The sequence below is a fragment of the Petaurus breviceps genome, unplaced genomic scaffold (genome assembly GCF_028583685.1).
Source record: "Petaurus breviceps papuanus isolate PSGF00001 unplaced genomic scaffold, PetGlider_PUasm1.0 207, whole genome shotgun sequence".
In the NCBI taxonomy this organism is placed as follows: Eukaryota; Metazoa; Chordata; class Mammalia; order Diprotodontia; family Petauridae; genus Petaurus; species Petaurus breviceps.
The window spans coordinates 21,084,733-21,104,875 of NW_027185850.1; the positions used below are offsets into that span (position 1 = coordinate 21,084,733).

Sequence of the window (20,143 nt, forward strand, 5' to 3'; positions counted from 1 at the left end):
AGGTTATAAGGACGGATTGTACCAGCTGGAATGAAAAATGGTAAAGAGGACATAAAACCAAATAAGAGAACGAAAAACTTCAGGTATTTTGCTTCCACCTGGATATAAACTTAGTTCTATCTAGTTCTTTCTCTGGATGCCCATTTTTCTCTCCATCGTGCGTCTTTTGGGATTGACTTATATCACTGCATTGCTGAGAAGAGTCCAGTCTTATATACATTTTTTTTAACATTTTCAGAATTTGCTAAATTGTCAGTATTACACATAACCAGAAAACATCCTTAATTTATTTCAAACCAAAAATTTTTTATCATTAATTTATTAACATCTTTTATTATTAAATATTTTAAAATGAAAACAAGAAAGATTCATCCTGGCCTTGCTAACTTTATGGCATACTTAAAGCTATACCATGGCTCCCATTCAAATAAAAAAATTAATCAAGATTCAGTAATGATTCATGCCCTTGTTAGGGTATATTATGCATTGTCACTTCTTAACGGGTCACTGTTCACCTTGGGTTAATTTTAATTTTAAAAAAAGTGTGCACAGTCTTAAAGGGGAAAACTTACCCTGTTAGTGTGGCCTCCACAGTAAACTCACAAGTCTGTAACAAATGGGAGCTTGTGAGTCATTTAGGAATACTCGAGGTTCCCTTATACTGAAAGTATCCAGGCTAATCCTTAAATAGCACGTGTTGTTATAGCTTCTTGTTTCGCTTATCTCCTGTGTTGAGTTCTATTTGAGAATGGCAGCAGCTCTTTACCATTGATTGTTGAGGATGGTAACCAGCTGTCTTCCTCAACTTTTATTCTTTCTTGACCATTCTTAGTAGTTCCCTTTGTAATGATTTTTCTTCCATTGATCATTTTAGTAATCGCTGGTGTGGATTTGAAGTTACCCATACCACAACTGAGAGGAAAAAATAAGGTCTCCCTGTCCTATTAAACCATATGGAATAAATCCTGTACCACATGAAGAAAATATACTTCTCCAAACCTGGAAATTCCTTAAAGGCAGAGAAAGAGGGCTTCTGTTTCCCGAAATTCCTCTTCAACGTCCGAAAAAAAATCCTCAAATGGGTCTTCAAAGGAGACAAATGAAAATGTCCATTCCACCAAAAACTTCTCCTGAAGACATCATCTTGGTTCCAGAATGTGAATTCCTGTGCAAATGGATTATCAAAATGACTTCAACATCTGCCATTTAATCCTTTTATTTATTTGTCACATTTCCTGTTTTTTTAGTACCTCAGAGACTAATTTGAATGTCCTCTGTGCTTCTTTTATTTTCAGGATTTGTATCCAGACCCACATAAGTGTCAGTTTATGGAAACAAATGAGTATCTTCCCATCCCACCCAACAAAAAAATTTTTTAAAGCGTTTGTTATTTCATACTGATACACAACTATTCCTGGGAGGGGCATTTTTTAAGAACGCTTATAACTTTATTGTTAGGAGCCCCTTTTTTGTACTTTGCCAGATTAAGAACTCTTTGAATAGAGTGTATAGCCGACACCAGTTTGTAATACTCTGATGATGTATAATCGTTGTCCAGTAATAAAGTAATTGAATATTTCAAAAATAGGTCATAAATTTATATTTGAGTAAACATGTTACTCAGCTTATGTCATGTGCACCGATGTGAACAGAGAATTAAGTATAATGAGGACAGGCCGGTTGGTTTTCATTACCTGCCACATGATTTAGCTTTAGCTGTCTCTATTTGACAGATAGGGCCTGAGCTGAAAGTACTCCAAGTATTCATCAAAGAGATCACAGTGCAAATCTTGAATTACATTGCAAATGTAACAAAAGTTACAGCACAGTGTATGGTGACTAGAATACCAGAGGTATGTATTAAAATTTCTTTCCAAGGAAAACTTCTTAAGGATTAAAAAAAATGCTGTTTTGTAATACTAAAAACATTTTTTCTTACTTCTCTCCTCTGAGGTAGTAGAATGGTAAATATTCATCAATAATTACAGATGCGTCAGGTTCGGTGTGACTAAACCATCTCTGTGATATACTCATTTTCTTTGAGATAAAATTTTGGTTTTTAGACTAAAAACTTTTCCTTAATAGAGGTTCTTTTTGGTTATGGCATGGTACAGTCATTAGTGGGAAAAGAACTGGATTTAAATTCAGAGGACCTGAGTTTTAAAACCGAGCTTTGCCTCCCCTGCTGCCTGTGTGGCCAGAGCTCATTGAAGTCATCTAGCCTCACTGGCCTTCCTTTCCTTATCTGTAAAAGGAAGCAGTTGGACAAGATGACCTCTACCTTCCTTCTGGGGCAGTGAGGCCGCAAGGTGGCATGGTGGATAGAATGTTAGGCCTGGAGTCGAGAAGACCTGAGTTCAAATGTGACCTCAGACACTTAAAAGCTGTGTGATCCTGGGCACTTAGCCCTGTGTGCCTCAGTTTCCTCATCTGTCAAATGAGCTGCAGAAGGAAATGGCAACCACTCTAGTGTCTCTGCCAAGAAAAGCCCAAATGGGGTCACAAGGAGTCGAGTGCCTCTATAGCATTCCCGTGGATTATCTGTATTCCCTAAAAATGCCTGCAAGGTCTACCACACAGGAGCTTAGGGGAAGAAGCCATCGATTCGATTCCGAATTGCAGGCGGGTGAGACTTTTACTTTTGTAAAGAAGGTCCTGAACTATATGGGCATAGTAGTTACCTCACCCCTGCTTCCTTTATTGCTGATATCACAGTCCCGCCATCAATCAGTCAGTAGTCATTAATTGAGTGCTTATTATTGGCACAGCCCAGCTAAGCCCTGGGGAGAGAAAGAAAAAGCAAAGAGTCTGCTTTCAAGGAGCTTGTGTTCTAATGGGGAAGGCAAATATAAATCAGAACGTAAAATATACATGTAGACTAGGTGCCCCCTTAGAGGGGACAGCACTGGGGCAAACAGGAAGGGCCTGGTGGAGAAGGTCATGCTTCAGTTGGGTTTCATAGGAAGCCCGGGGATTCTTAGAATGGGAAGTTGGAAGCGAGGACAGTGAGGCAGGGAATAACAGATCAGCGATAGAGGGGTATCCAGTATAGAGGCAGTTAGAGTGCAGGGAGGGGATTAGAATGTAAGAAGATTGAAAAGTATATGAAGGGACTAGACTGTAAAAAGCTTTAAATGCCGAAAGACTTTGCATTTGATCCTTGAGCTTCTGGCGCTTGCTAAGGTGGTGGAGTGCTGACATCCAGCTTTGAGGGCTGTAAGGAGGAAGGGCTATAGTGTAATGTCGGCAGAGACCCCAACTGCAGTGATTTGGAGAGAAGTTGTGAGGCCTGGGCCTGGGAGAGGGGCTGTGTAAGTAGAGAGACATAGGACATGTTATATAGAGAAACAACATAGAGTTCTCTCTTCCACACAGCAACTTTCCCCATTGTGGTTTCACCATATTGTGGATCAGCATAAGAAGTTAAATGGGAATTTTGGGGGAGTTTTGCAGAAGTTGTGGATGACATGTGAAGGCCTGCAGGTAACACAGAGCCTGTGATCAAATCCTTAACCCACACTTAACAATAAGATACTGTAAAAACCCCATAAAAGAAAAAAACAAAACCAGACTTCTCTGCCATGAAGGAAGAACCAAAGAAATTTTCCTTGGATTTTCCACATGTAGGGGAAGAGGTGGAAGCAGTGTCCCGCCTGCCATGTCAGAAGGCTAACTAAAAGATTTGGCAGCAGTGGAGTGCTCTCCTGGGTGCACAGAGGAAGGAGAATGAGCCCATCAGCTCTAATAAGGAAATCAGGAACAGGGATGGGTTGGAGGATGGATTTTGTTTGGGCATGTTGAGTTTGGAATGCTTATCGGACATCAGAATGTCTAACAAGCATTTTGTGATGCAGAGGTATACCTCTGGAGAGAAGCTGGGTTGGATAAATAAATCTGGGAGTCATCTGCACGGAGATGATATTAAATCACTAAGAGAATGAATAGAAAATAGGGAAGAGGAGGCCTTGGGGGAATGAGCTGGGTGAAGGTCCAGCAACTGAGGAGGGGTCAGACAGCTAGGAACAGAACCTGGAGATGTAGCAAGGAGAGAAGGGTACCCAGGAGAAGAAAGTGATCCAAAGGGCCAGATGGTGCAAAGAGATCCAGAAAGTGGAGGATTATCAGGCTGTGCCATTTAGCACTTAAGGGAGCAGTTTCATTGGGCTGATGAAGTCAGAAGCCAGGCTGCTTAGAGTTGAAAAGAGTTTGAGGAAAGTGTAGACAGCTATTTTGTACATGGCCCAGGCTGAGAAGAGCCTATGGAAACCAGATGCAGATAGGAGCTGGTGGACACGGTTGCCTGGTGGTGTTTTTTAATGGAGATTTTAGCTTGTTTGCAGGCAGTAGATAGGGAGAGATTGAAGATAACTGAGAGGGGAGGGGCTGGAGAGGAGGTTACAGTTGGCTTTGGCCACTTCATCTTCAGACTGCAGAGGAAAGGAGGAGTTAGTGGGAGACACAGAAAAGGGGAAGGAAGACGGGAAAAGAGGGAGCATTTATTTGTCACATGGCTTCAGTTTTGGGGGGTGAATTATGAGGTAAGGTCCTCAGCAGAGAAGCTGGAGTTGGAAGAGTGACATAAGAGACAGCTGAGAGAAGAAAAGTTTGGAATGCCTGCTTTGTTAAGTATTATAAGCAGCAAAATTAAGGAGGAGGAGGAGGATTGCCTCACTGTGTTGGATTAGCATAAATTGGTGGTGGACCCTGTCAGCCCACCACAAGCGCTCTCTTTAGGACCATGTGTGTAGGAGCAAAGGAGGTCACAGAGTTGGGAGTAATCCTAGGGTTTGGCAAAGTGTGATTGAGTGAAAAAGATTCTAGAATAGGCTAGATTTTAATGAACTAGCTCACCAAGGAGTCAGGATTGGGAATGAAGAATATAGCCAGACAGTAGTGGTGGCCTGGGATAGCACTGAGGCATGGTCACAGAGGGCTTGGGAAGAATGTAGCCCTTAGGGAGAGGTGGGTCAGCCTGGAATAGTGCTGGGGAGGGGGGATGTTTGGAAGCTTGGTGGCTGTGAGGCTTGGCCAGAGAGGGAAAGTTAACAAGATGATGGGCTTACAAGGTGGGCCTGAGGTGTAGTGGAGGGACAGGTCTTGGGAGTAAATTGAGGAACTGCTGGGAAGGAGGTTCTTTTGATACATTCTTTGTAGTCTTCAAGTTAGTCAAACACATTAAGTGGCTACTCTGACAGGCACTGTGCTGAGCACTGGGGATAAAAGGAAATGGAAGAGACTGGCCCTGCCTTCAAGGAGCTCCTAGTCTAGCAGGCACACTACTGGAAACCAAGCTATGGACAGGCTGAGTTGGAAATAAGCAGCAGAGGGAAGGCACTAGAAGTAAGGGGGCCTGGGGGTGGGGAGGCTTCCTTGTAGAAGGTGGGATTGTAGCTGAGGCTTGGAGGAAACCAGGGGAGTCAGAGATGGGGTGGGGAAGGATTCCAGGAAGGAAGGAGAGCCAGGGAAAATTAAAAAGCCCACTCTCCAGAGGTGGGATGTCTGGGGAGAAGAACAGCAGAGAGGCTAGTGTCACTGGATCATAGAGTAAGGTGGAGTTGGTTGTAAGATGTCTGGAGAAGGGCTTTGAATGACAGGCTTTTATATTGGATCCTCAAGGTGATGGGGAACCACTGGAGTTTATTGAATGGAGGTGGAGGGGTGACATATTCTGGGATTTGGATCAGTAGATTTAGCAATCATCCAGTGCATGGGAACTGATAAGATCACCAAATAAAATAGTGTACAGGGAGAAGAGGGCCCAAGGTTAGAGGTGTGACCTGGAGGAAGATCCAGCCTTGGAGACTGAGGAGCAGTCAGACGGGTAGGAGGAGAGCCAGGAGAGAGGGGCGGTGTCCCTGAAACCTGGGGAGAGGAGAAGAAGAGGGTCAGCAGCGAGGTCAGAGGAGGATGGAGAAGAGGCCTCTAGGTTTGGTGACCGAGAGACCTTTATGAGCTAAGCAGTTGTGTTTGTTCTTAGGGTACTACGTTAGCCTAATGGATAATAAAAACAACAGCAACGATGGCTAGAATAATAGCATTACAAGTTTTTTTAAAGTGCTTTACAAATATAATTTTCTTTGATTTTTATGCCAACCCTAGAAGGCAGTTGCCATTATAGGCCCCACTTTACGGGGCAGGGGCAGAGGACACTGGTGATTTTTTGTCCTTTGGCCCATCATTTTATGACACTTTACCTTTTTGGATTGCATCCTTTTTCCAGGCCCTACTCCCTCATGTAATGCCCATTGTCAGGTTTTATGGGGAATTCAGAGACTGGTTGCTTTTCTTTTAGTCTCATGCCAATGAATGTTAATTAATGGAAGCATGGAATACCGTGTTTCCCCGATAATAAGACCTATCCCGAAAATAAGCCCTCCCCTTACTGTGTAAGATTCCTCTAAAAATGAGCCCTCCCCCGAAAATAAGCCCTATTGAGATTGCTGCTGTAGTGAAGGTGATCCCCTGCGCTACACGCTACATTACGGTACCCTCTGTATGCACCGTCCTCCCCCCCCCCCCCCCCCCATGAAACGCACGCCGCGCTCTGAGCTGCATCCAATCAGAGCTGCAGCAGTGAGCGCGTCATCCTGTTCTTTATTGAATAAAGGTACATTTTTTTGTTCACATTTACCTGTTTATTAAAATTGCTGTCAATGTTCATTAAAATAAGCCCTCTCCTGAAAATAAGCCCTCTGGTGTTTTTCTGTCCAAAAAAATAATAAGACAGTGTCTTATTATCAGGGAAACGCGGTAGTAGTGCTGAGCTTGGCATCTGGAGATTTGGGCATTGTAAACCTTGGTTTGCTGATTGGGAAACGTGCTAGGGCAGGAGTCAAGATGCTTGAATCCTGTTGACGGCTCAGTTTTAGTCCTTCCTTTCTGGGCCAGGGTTTCCTCATTTACAGAGTGAGATGATCTTTAGGGCTCTTCTGACTGATGCTCTAGGTGGGAGGCAGTGTGCAGTTCAGAGACTGATGATTTTGTGGTTAGAGGTCTTGAGTTTGCTTCCTGGTTCTGACCTGCCACATCGCTTTCACTCTGCTGGCTTCAGATGCCTCACTTGTAGAAATTTTGTCGGGTTCTGAGTAGATGATTTCTGAGGTCACTTTCAGCTTTGTTTCTATGATTTTATATTCTCTCATTTCATAAGCACTTTTAAAATCATCTAATAGACAAAATTTCAAGTTTTTACTACATATCACTGCATCTTCTTTCAGTGTGATTGGTAATTCAGAAATGAAGTTTTGTAGATTGTGCATAATCAGAAAACTACATTTTCTATCATGTTCATAGTTGGCTTTATTTCATTTTTTTCTTTATATTGTCTTACTATAACCTTGGGATAAGATACTGATTCTTTAGTAGTGAGATATGGAACATATATTCTCCTTTTTTAAATAATATTTTGTTTTTCCCCCAATTACATGTAAAGACAATTTTTAACATTCATTTAAAAAAATTTTTGAGTTCCAGATTTTCTCTCTCCCTCCCTCTCCTCCCTTCCCCTTCCTTGAGATGGTAAACCATTTGATAGAAGTTATATATGTGTAATCATGTAAAACATTTCCATATTTGTCATGTTGTGAAAGAAGAAACAGACTAAATGAAAAAAAAATAGAGCAATTGAAAAATAGTATGCTTCGATCTGCATTCAGACCCCTCAGTTCTTTCTCTGGATGTGGATAGCACTTTTCATCGTGAATCCTTTGAAACTGTCTGTTATGTTGCTGAGAATAGCTCCGTCATTGTACAATGTTGCGGTTACTGTATACAACGTTCCCCTGGCTCCACTCACTTCACCTCAATTCGTGTAAGTCTTTCCAGGTTTTTCTGACATCATCTTGCTCATTATAGCACAGTAGTATTCCATCACAATCACAAATCACATCTTGTTTAGCCTAATTGATGGGCATCCCCTCGATTTCCAGTTCTTGGCTGCCACGAAAAGAATTGCTATAAACATTTTTGTACATGAAGGTCCTTTTCCATTTCCTTTGATCTTATTGGGTTACAGACCTAGCAGTGGTATTGCTGGGTCAAAGGTTATGCATTTTTTATAAACCTTTGGGCATAGTTCCAAATTGCTCTCTGGAATGATTGGATCAGTTCACAACTCCACCAACAGTGCATTAGCGTTCCAGTTTTTCCCACATCTTCTCCAGCATTAATCAGTATCCTGTTTTGTCATATTAGTCAATCTGACAGGTGAGATGTGGTACTTCAGAGCTGTTTTGATTTGTCTTTCTCTAATCATAGTGATTTAGAGTATTTTTTCATGTGATCATAGATATCTTTAATTTCTTCCTCTGAAAACTTGGTGTTCATGTCCTTTGACAAGGCTTGCATGTTGACCAATTCATACAAACTTTATGGACAAAATACCACAACCTGCTTACACTAGTTACATTGCTTGCCACTTGAGCTATGAATTCTTTAAAATTAGTGAGGTCTAGTAGAAAGAATTTTGCAGTCAGAGAACACAGGGTTCATTCAGTATTCTGGGTTGGTCACTACTATCTGTGACTTCACTTTTTTTTATGACACTGCTTTCTCTTGGTCCACTCTTGTTATGTGACTTCTCAGTCTACCTTGTTGGAACATTAACCACATCCTGCTTACTAGCTGGGCCTTCTTTACTTTTTCTGCGTTTGGTGACCTCAGCACCACTGGGATTTTATAGGCTTAGGCTTTATCTTGCTAGGCTCCAGTCTATCTTAGGGCATTTAACAGGCCGTTTATCCCTAACTCGGTATACTCTCCCCCTTTTCATTTCCCCTTTAAGATCAGTTGCCTTCCCTTATCTGTCTTTTTGCTTACTTTGATTTTTCCTAGGCTCTCTTTCTGTGGACACAGGCTGTAGTCATACTTCTGAAGTTGCTAAGACCAGAAAAGGTCTCCTGGTGGTGAATGGTCTGATCAGGCACATAATAAATGCTTTTAACTAATAATACTAATAGTTAACATTTGTATAGTGCTTACCATATGCTAAGCACTATGTAAAGCGTTTTGCAATTGTAATCTTACTTGATCTTCATAACCAGGTGCTATTATTACCTCCATTTTAAAGATGAGAACACTCACACCAACTGAGGTTAAGTGATTTGCCCCTGGTCACACAGCTTCTAAGTGCCTGAGGTCCTGTTGAACTCTGGTCTTCCTGATTCGGGCCTGGAGCCCTCTTGTGCCACCTGCTTGGTCTCTGGCTATCTAATCTTCAGCTCCATTGGGTTTAATTACATTATCTCTAGGGATGACTCTCAGATCTATGTATCCAGCCCCAGCCCACCTATTGGGCTTTTTAATATGGTTGTCCTACAAGCATCTCAAACTCATCATGCTGAAATAGAATTCATTATCTTATTCCTAAATTCCAACTTAACTGTTTCTGTCAAAAGGCACCACCATCCTATCCTCCCAGTCTCCTCATTTCCTGGGTTCCTTCATTCTCAGCTCCCCCCTCACTTCACATATTCACTCCCAGATGAACTATTTTATGACTTCCTAATTGGTTTCCCTACCTCAGCCTAATCAATAATTCACCAAGACTTTATTGAGCACCTACTGTGTGTGAGGAGTTGTACTAGGCTCTTCATTACCATCTGTCACCTTAGTGTGCCAGTTTTTGTCATCTCTTCCCTTTAATCCTCCTGATTTTTTCAGGGCTATAAAATCAGGTGACTGAATTCTACTTGTTAGTAGAATTGTCTAAAATAAGCACCATGTGGCTGTCTGTAAAGGGAGAGCCTCTCCTGTGAATGAAATACGTAAGCTAATAGAAAAACAGAAGTGAAACAGCCCCTGCCCTCAAAGAGCTTACATTCTCATAGGGAAGACAATGTACACATAGATAGATCACCCACGTGGGGTGGGGGGAAGGGAAGGGAAGGCTTTGTGGTAAGCTGAGTCTTCTAAGAAACCAGGAATCCCTAGAGGTGGGAGGGAAGAGGAAGGAGAATGTTTGAGCTGTGGGCAATACACAGCCCAGATGCCAGAGATGGTGTGTTGTGGGTAGGAATCAGCATGAAGTCCAGGGTGCCCAGACGGCCAGTCACTTGCCCTTGCTCAGCCCGTTTCCTCATCTTCAACATGGAGAGCACACCAGCCCTTGCCTCCCAAAGTTGATGTGAGCGTCAGTTGTGATAATAAATCTGATTTGCTCTGCAAACTTTCAGGTGCTCTTAAAATGGTCGGTACTACTACAAGTGATTTGAAATAATCCTGGAAAGGAATAATGGGGCCAGTTTGTGATGATCTTCAGGTGCCCGGCACTGGGATGCATCGAGCAGGGGCTTAGCAGGCAGGGCTAGCGGTGTGCTTCCCTTCGGCAGCCTTGGAGTTTGGTTAGAGTGAGGAGATGCTTCAGGCAGCGAGACTAATCTGACCTAAGAAAGCTGTAGTTTTATTTAGTTTGGTGATCTTTGTGAGATCAGTGAAACCACTCAAGGAAGAAAGCATAAGCCATTGGACATTTTCCTAAGAGTGATGATACTAACAAGGTCACTGAAGGCATTGGAGTGTGCTTGTGCACTGTGGCGGTCTAAAACTAGAAGGTTTCTGTACATTGCCCCTGGTTACGCAGCTTCTGAGTACCTGGGGTCATGTTTGAACTCAGGTCTTTCTGATTCCAAGCCTGGAACTCCACTGTACCCCCTGCTTGCTCTCTAGGTAACTAATCCCAGTGGGTAATTACAGGCATAGTGATAACTCAGGTGTACATTCTGGGAAAAACAACATGTAAAGATTTAGGTGCATACACTAGATAGTATGTGTCACACGCAGAGTACATGAAGGTAATTGGAAAGGGGAAGGTCTTAAAAACTGAGTAGAACTGGGAAAAGCTTCCTGAGTGAGGTATGATTTGAACTGAGTCTTGAAGGAAGCCAGGAAAGCTAATGGGGGGCAGTGGGGGGGGTGGTGAGAGAAATGCATTACTAGCCTGGGGGACAGCCAGTGAGTATAGAAGCCTAGAGATGGGAGGAAGGGACAGCAAAGAAAGACTTTGTAGCTAGATTATAGAATGTGTAGAGTTAAGCAAAGTGTAAGAAGATTTTAAAGGTAGGACAGGTCCATGGTATAAGAGTTTTAAATGTCAAACTGAAAACCACATATTTAATCCTTGGCAATAGGGAGCCACTGGAGTTTATTGAGTAGGAAGTGACTGACATGTCAGACAGGCACTTTAGGAAAATTATTTTGAAAGCTAAATGGAGGATAGATTGGAATGGGGACAGACAAGGTAGGAAGACTATTTTGAAGGTTTGGAATTACATGCCCTCTGAAAGCCAAGATACTCCGATTTAGGAGTGAGGGAGGGAACAAAGGCCATTTTCAGGTAAGGAGGGAATTTGTATTCAAGATGTGTTTCTAGATTCCTCATGTTATTTCTACTTCTAGTAATAACAGATATACAGAGAAAATCACAAAACCACTGCAAATTCATGTTACCTACTTTCAGCTGGTATTCTAGCTGCAGCAAGACAATTCTTTTACACCTTATCATTTCATTTTCCCACTCACCACAGTGGCTATTTAACATCTTTTCCTCCCCCTTAAATCTTCACTGGCACGGCCATTCACCACGAGCTCTTCTTCTGACCTCACATCACTTCAGCTCTTTCCCCATTCTCTCCTTTGCATGCTCTCACATGAAGAAGTAGCCCTTCTCCTTTACGAGAGCAAGCCCCTCTCTGTACAGCCCCGGTCCCAGTCCAGCTTGTTTTGTCCAGTAAATTGCCCACTCTGGTCGTCCCCATCTCTTTAATCTTCTAGCTCTACCTATTGGCTTCTTTTTGGCTACTGTATAAATAGTCCCCCCACCCCTATCTTTAAGAAATTCTCACCCGATCAGATCATTGCCATCAGTTGTTTCTTTATCCCTTCTCCCTTCCATGATTAAACTCTTTGAGGAAGCCGTCTACACTAAGTGCCTCCACTTCCCCTTCTCATTTTCTTCTAAACCTCCTGCTGTCTGCCTTCTGATCCCTGTCACTCCACTGAAACTCTTTCAAAATTACCAATGATCTCTTAATTGTCAAGTCTCATGGCCTTTTCTCAGTCTTCTTCCTTCTTGACCTCTCTGCAACTTGTGATACTTGATATACTAAGTCAGGCGTCTCCCCAGGCTGTGTCCTCACCGTCTTGGCTACTCCTTCCAGATTATCTCACTCCCATGACCTCATCCACCACCTTGTGTCAGATCTGTTTGTCCAGTCCTGCCCTCCAACCTCTCCTCACCTCTTGTCTTAGGGACATTTCAACCTCAGATCCAGAACAGAAGCTAGTGTCCTTCCTCCTCAGCCGTCCCCTCTTCCTGACTTTCCTGTTATTGTCAAGGACACCACCATTTTCCTGGTCGCCCAGGCTTGAGTTCTGTTCTCATCCTTGATTCCTCCCTGGCACTCACCCCACAAACCCAATCTGTTGCCAAGGCTTGCCCCTTTTTCCACCATCAGTTGCCTTTCTGTTCACACACCTGCTGCCATCCCCATGCAATCTCGCACTGCCTCACTCCTGTACCACTGCAGTAGCCTTCTGATTGGTGCCTTTCCCCACTCTAGTCTGTCCTTCAGTTGTCAAAGTGACCTTCAAATCACCACTACTGACTGTTTGCTAGATTTCAGTGGCCCCCTGTTGCCTCCAGGATCAAATAAAAAAAACCTCTGGCTTTTAAAACCCTTCCCAGTCTTCTTACAGATGACCCAGCAGTGTTGGCATCCTTGCTGTCTCTCTTACATAAACTCCATCTTCCAGTTCTGTGCTTTTCACTGTCTGATCTTCTACTTGTGGAATGATTTTCCTCTTTACGTTTGCTTCTATCTTTTAGGTTCCTTCAACCACTCCGATCCCCCTTCAGAAGGCCATTCCCGGGCCTCCACTGCCAATCTGAAATTATTTCCTTTGGACACTCTGTATATATCTGCATCTTGTATGAGCAGGGCTGTATGTATCCAGTCTCTCCTATCAGAGAATGTGAGCTTCTTGAGGGCAAGGATTTTGTTTTTGTGTTTCTTTCAATTCCCAGAAATGCTCAATCAGTCTTGCTGACTGACTGACTTACTGCCTAGTAGCAAAGTCCTGAGGATGTGTTTTTGAAGTGTATGTTCATTTTTAAGACTGTCAAGTACAGAGATATTTCCTTGTGAAGTTCTGTAGAGATGGAATCTTACCTTTGGACCAAAACAAAAAAATCCTTGCTATTGACACAGAGATCCTAGAATACACAAGAACAGAATGAAATTGCATGCACTTCTAGCTACCTCGCCATCTTTAGGACATCCAAAATACCTGTTGACTTCATAAGTGAATAGTAGCTGCATTATGCCGACTCTGGAAAATGTCAGCTAACAGAAGCCCTCTTAGGCAATGTGGAGTTTGGTGCTGCCAGTGCCAGTAACTTGTGAATGAGGGACGTCATCACCTTTGCCATTCTGGTGCCACTTTAAGAAAACTTCACTTTGAGTACTTTTTAGTGGTTGATAAAAAATCAAATAGTTTGTTAAAAATTCTATGTAATATTCTACTAAAGTCATCTCCTTTTTATGTATTTGCATACTTGGTTACGGCTGATGTGCCATTTTTAGGTAAATTTCAGTAGATATTTTATCTGTCTTGACTTAACACAGATTAAAAGATCAAGATTTTTAAGGAACAAAAAAGGACACTCAGATTCAGGGGCTATTAGTGGCAGAAGGGTCCAGTTGTTTAGCACTTGAAAGATACTATATGGACAAAGTTAATTAATTATAGGCTGCCTCATCATTCCATTATACTGACGTTTCTCCCTCTATTTCATTAACTACCTCTTCTAGCACTTAGTTCTTTTTAAGGAATCAACCATTCATACATCTTACAGATCATTTAGATCATGTTCTGAAGTTAGATTGTAGTTCCATAATTTGAAATGTCTGTCATGTTAAGTATTTGGGAATAATTCCAAATTCTTTATCTGTGGATTTATCTCAAGATACTTTTTTTTAAATAAGGTTTGCATTGCTTGAGGAAATAATTCATCTTAAATTACTAGAACGGTACAATATTTCTCTCCTGGGAATATGCCTGTGGGATTCTCCATAGCCAGGTGGTACAGTGGCTAGAGTGCTGGGTCTGGAGTCAGGAAGACCCGAGTTAAAATTCTGCCTTAGACTCTTACTGGCTGGCAAGTCACTTGACTTCTGCCTTCCTCTGTCTCCTCAGTTATAGAATGAAGGATAATAGTGCCTGCCTTCCAAGGAGGTGATATTTGTAAAGCCCTTAGCACAGTGCCTGGTACTGAGGTGCTGTTACTGTTGTCATGACTCTAAGTCCTGCCTGTTGTTGCTGTTGTTATCATACAGATAATACAAGGAAATATTCTTAAGAAACCTTTTGGCAAGGTGGTGTAGTGTAAGGGGTAGAGGGCTAGCATCGGATCCCAACACTGCGCAAGTGTGAGGGAGTCATTTTACCTGAGTTCCCTGTGCCCTTGAAATGACGGATCCAGTTCTGATCCTTCTGCTTTTAGCAAATGCATTTCTGAAGATGTTTGTAAATAACGTCCGTTCTATTAATTGAAGCTCATTCCCTTGATTTACAGGATTATTTATCGTCAGTCCTGCCACTCTAGCTTTATCATTTCAAAGCCAACCCTTCTTATCATTTCCACCCTGCTCAACAACTAATTAGATAGCACAGCAGAGAGAGCTAGGGACCTTAGGAGGCAATATTCCCCCTGTATTCTTGCCTCAGTCAGTCTACATTTGGAGTACGATGTTCTGCTCTGGGCATCACAGTTCAAAAAGAAGGTTGCTAAGTTAAGAAAGCCTTCTCAAATACGCAAATTAAAACAACTCTTGAGATACCACCGCATACCTATGAGAGTGGCTAATATGACAAAAACGGGGAAAGTTGGATATTGGAGGGGATGTGGGAAAACAGGTGCTCTGTTGGTAGAGTTGTGAACTGATCCTGCCATTCTAGCAAGCAATTTGAAACCATGCCCGAAGGGCTATAAAGCTGTGCAGACCCTTTGGTCCAGCAATACCATTGTTAGGTCTATATCCCAGAGACAGCCAAAGGAAGGGAAAAGGACTTAATTTGTACAAAAATATTTGTAGCAGTGTTTTTGTGGTGACCATGAATTAGAAATCAAAGGGGTGCCCATCCATTGGGGAATGGCTAAACAAGGTGCGGCTTATGATTGTAATGGAATATTAATTGTGTAATATGAGAGGGTGAGCAGGTTGATTTCAGAAAAACCTGCAAAAACTTACTTCTGTGAAAAGAACCAGGAGAACGTTGTACACAGTAGCAGCACTATTGTTCATGAATGACCTAGCTGTTCTCCGCAATGCGATCATCTAAGACAAGCCCAAAGGATTCATGAAGAAGCATACGTACTGTTTGCCTCCTGAGAAAAAGCTGATACTGATTGAATACATGCTGAAACATGACAGTTTTCACTTTCATTTTTTTCTTTGAATCTTCTTATACAAAATGACTAATATGGAAATGTTTACATAATTCCACATGTGTAACCTATATTCGATTGCTTACTGGGAGGAGAGGGAAGGATAAAATTTGGAACTCAAAACTTTAAATAAAATTGTTATAGAAAGGAAAAAAAAATAGAGACAATTTACAAAAGGGAAAAAAAAAAAACCTTTTTAGGAAAATCATTGTGGCTGGGGCCTCCAGGCTGTGCCACATGAAGATTGCTTGCAGGAGCTGTGAGTGTTGAGCCTGGAACACTCAGGGAGGTCTAGAGAGCCAGGATTTGAAAGCCAGATTCCATGGGTTATGTTTGGCACCACAGGGTGAAACCTGGACCCTGGCAGGAAGGTGGTCTAGAGATAAATGTGAATGGTCTGTGTCAGCAGCCGTGGCCATCTCTGCCTCATGGGAAGTCTTTCAGCAGAGCCTGGATGGCCAGTACTCTTCAAGCTCAAGTGGACATTTCTTTCAGCACAGGCTAGACTAGATGGCTTCTTCTGTTCATTCCAGCTCTGAAATTTTGTGACTTGTAATGAAATTGGAAACCCTTGCTTAGATTTTCAAAGGAACTGCCATGGGTATTGAAAGTTTTACATATTATGAACCAGCATAGTGGAGAATTGTTTTGAAAAAACACTTAATGACCTTAACTGCTTTAATGGTAATCCAAACCTTAGTGACTACTTTGAGGAATAATGAAATTTCTAAAATTCACAAATACCTCTTTAACATTTTTTTGTCATTTATTTTGGAAGTTAAATAATATACAGTATAGTTAAAATTTGAATTTTTCATTTGCTTTAATAAAACTTTTTTTCTTTTAACCTTATTTTCACAGAAGAATGATGAAAATGGCAACTGCTCTGGAGACAATATTGAGTTTCCTACAACCAACTTATATGAACTGGAAAGCCGCGTTTTGACTGACCATTGGTCTATCCCTTACAAACGGGAAGAATCACTGGGAAAATGCCTGATAGCTTCTGCCCGACTCGCAAGGCTAGGTGAGTTTTTCCTATGTGGGTGAAGGGGAGACTTACCTTGTGATATATAAAGATTCCAGTAGAAGAGCAGGTCAGAAAAGCAAGGGCTGGGGTCCTTGGGATTCAGCCACAAGGCAGCTGGTCACGGGTCTTCTTGGATAATATTTACATCGATACAAAGCCGTCTCTTTATCTGGCGGCTGGTCTCTGGTGGGGAGAGCTTCATTTGGGGGGTTCTTGGGGAGGCTGGGCTCTGGCCCTGGTAGAGGCAGGACCAGGTGGTTGCTCCCTTGGGTGATGGCTGCAAGGACTGAATTGGACACAAGATGGGTATCTGTGAGGCTCTAGGCTTATGTGCGCAGACTGTCTCCATCAGGCTCTGAGAGAAGGTGGTGGTTGAGTTGTGGTGTGACCCTTCCTCAGCTAGCCTGACTGGCCTGTACCTGACTGGGAAGGGAAAGGAGGGGAGGGGCAGGATAAGCGTGTGTAGGGATACAAGTAGTATCTCATTTAATCCTTACAACAGTCTTCCAAGGTAAGGGCTGCTGTCATCCCCATTTGACAGTTGAGGAAACTGAGGCCCACAGAGGTTAAGTGACTTGCCCAAGGTCACACAGCTAGTACATGTCTGAGGCCTGCAGATGGGCTTCTGAGGCCTGCAGATGGGCTCCTGATGCCAGGCCTGGTGTGGCTTGGGTAGGCTCTCACTCCAGGGCTTCCGGCAGCTGGCTTTTCAGCCTTAAGTAAGCCACCTTGCCTCTGCCTGATTCTTCCTGTTACAGACAAGATGCTTAATACATGATAAGGTGCTGCATAGATGTGGCAGCACACTTATTATCTACAGAATCAAGTGAGGAGACTCGGGGAGCCCTGTGCTTCTCTCTTGCTCTCAAATTATGTGATTCTGTGCTGTAAGATTTGTTCATTCAACTGGTATTTGAATTTCCTGTACATTTTATTGAGGATATCTCATGAGAGAGATTATGACTTGCCCAGGGTCACACAGCTTATTAAAACCTCAGGTCTTCCTGACTCCCAGCTGCGGAAGAACTCTTTTACGTTGTCCCACTCAGTTATACGAATGACAAGCTTTTGAGGCATCAGAAAATTGGGGCGCGGTCAGTTTTTCCAGTGCTGTTCAGCTGCATATCCTCATTCGTTTCTGTGCTCCATTCCTACTTTGTTCCCGCATGCATCTTGAAACCACACGAGGCTACGATCATGCCCCATAGAAAAGATTTTGTTGTTGTCGTCGTTGGTAGGATTTGGCTGCAGCCTCTCTCTGTTTTCCATCCTCGTTCATCAGGATTTCTCTGGCAGTCTGTTTATTCTCTCCTGCAGGGCAAAGATCACATCAAGATTACTAGTGATTGGAATGAAGAACTTTAGGGTTCTTAGCATTTTCTTTTCCCTTTCTGCTGTTGTCCACTTCTACTCTGCAAGTGTGAAGTTCAGGCTTGGACTGAGGACAGTCTTGTAGCTTTGTTGTTTTCATGGAAGCATGGAGTCCTGTTCTGTAGCCTTATAATGCTGTGGCAGTGGCCCCTGGCTTCTGGAAGTCGTCCCTGTCCTTAGGGTGCCAGGTTCCACAGGTCTCAGAGTGGGTGAGCCCTGCCTTGGCTTGGCCCTGAGAAGCATCCAAGGTAGGATTTAGGAGGTTCATCACCAGTCTGGCCATAGAATGAGGGCTTTAAAAAACACAAACCAGTAAACATTTATTGAGCACCTATTGTGTCAGACCCTGTGCTACCCACTGGGGATATAGAAACCAAAAAAGGCATTCCCTGCCCTCAAGGATCATACAGTCTAATGGAGGGAGACAACACAGAGAAGAAAGCTGAAAAGTGGGTAGGAGCAGGGGGCTGGGTACAGAGGAAGGTCCTGGATGAGGGCACAGGTGAGAAATCAGAAGTCCAAAGTAGTGCGTTAAGTGGGCAGCTCAGAGATGGCCATGCTTGGCCCCTCCTCCAGTGGAGTTTCTGGAGCCCATGACGTCTTCTCTATCTTCCCATCTGTCCAGAAGCCTTGCCCTCCTTCCCTGCCCTTCAGTGTGGCCTAAACAGACACACACACACACCCCCTTTGTTGTTGCCCACCTACCAGGCCTGCTTCTTCCTTCACCGACCCCCGGCACATTCCTCACCATCCTCTTACACACCTTTGTTTCTTGTCTGCACATGACATCATCTTTTTTGCTAGCATGTTCTCTGCAAGCACGTTGGCCTCTTCAGACCACTAACTGACTCTATTCCTACTTGAGAACTGTTTACCTTTGCTTCTCCAGAGTTTTCTCCTGGAGGGTTTCCCCCACCTCTTTGGCTGACTTCCCCTCTAAAAGAGATCCCTAAGATTTCCCATGAAATCCCAGCTGTCTTACCATATCTGTTCTCCCCAAAGTCACATTCCATGTTTGACTAGTTCCAAATTTCCTTTTCTACCATAAATTCTAAGACTAAGTAATCGCTTTTCCTTCAAAGTATCCATTATTATTACTCAGCGATCAATTTCTTTTTATTAGTGAGAATCAGATATCCTGAACAGAATTTTCCTTTCTTATTTATGTCACCATTTGACATTGAGAAAGAAGTTATTAGACTTTTTGGAAGGAAGAGCGTTTCACTGGATGTGTCTGCATAGTTGAAGATTCCGTTGTGCTCCCTTTGCTGGGATTATGATACATTTCTTTTCTTAAATTGATCACAATTTTAAAAAAATTATATTTAGAGATTACAAAGGATAAAATCCACCCCTTTGAGTTACACAGTGCAAAATGGAGGGCAGCCCATTGTTTTTAAAGGTGCAAAATTATGGTTTCTTGAACTCAATGTTTTTCTTCTCTGTCCAGGTGGTTGATAATGTGCACATTAAGTAGGTGCTTGTTATGTTATGTTAAAGTGAATTATTGGCAATTAAATTATATCATGGCAATTTAATTTTTTACTATATATCTGTTGTTCCACCATCTAAATATTTGCAATTTATATATAGTTTACTCTGCAAGTATAATGAATAGTGCTGGATAAATAGTACTATATGAGAAACCTCAGTTAATTTTCCTTTATTGATTCCTAAAGTTTGGAAAGCCTCAGGAAGTCATGCTCCTGTGAATTCATTCTTTGCTTTCCACTGAGTTAGAAGAGTTTGCAGTTTTAAGTGCTTGGAGGAGAAAGGAAACAGTTTAAAATATTCTGAACAGGGTTTTCAGCTAATAAAGACATTGATGAATTTAAAGGGAAGGTTTTCACTTCCTCTACTGGTTTTTTAGCTGTGATGTATTGGAATGCTCATTGAATTTGGAGTCAGGAGGCTGGATTCTAATTCCAGGTCTGTTTCTCTTTGAGCAGCTTCAAAGCCTCATCTTTCTGGAACTCAGTTTGAGATTGGGTGAGGTATTTCTGAGATATGTGCCAGTTTTAAGACTGATTCTTTTCTCATAAATTTATCTTTGTGAAAAGAAATTATTTCAATATAGACATTATTTAGAATGTTTCATTTTACTATATAATATAATGAAAAAAAGATTTGTTGGAGCAGCTAGGTGGTGCAGTGAGTGGAGCACCGGCCTTGGAGTCAGGAGGACCTGAGTTCAAATCCAGCCTCAGACACTTAACACACACACACACACACACACACACAAAACTTAGCAATGTGACCTTGGGCAAGTCACAACCCCAATTGCCCTCCAAAAAGAA

At 42.5% G+C, this 20,143-nt stretch overlaps 1 protein-coding gene across 1 annotated transcript in view; it reads left to right on the plus strand.

Annotated features, from left to right (window-relative positions):
- Window positions 1-20,143, plus strand: part of LOC138164941 (ubiquitin carboxyl-terminal hydrolase 24) — a 151,523-nt gene that overhangs the window by 20,764 nt on the left and 110,616 nt on the right. Inside the window, exon 2 of the mRNA XM_069092923.1 lies at window positions 16,307-16,472. Coding sequence (XP_068949024.1) covers window positions 16,307-16,472 — 166 coding nt within the window. The remainder of the gene's footprint in view (window positions 1-16,306; window positions 16,473-20,143) is intronic.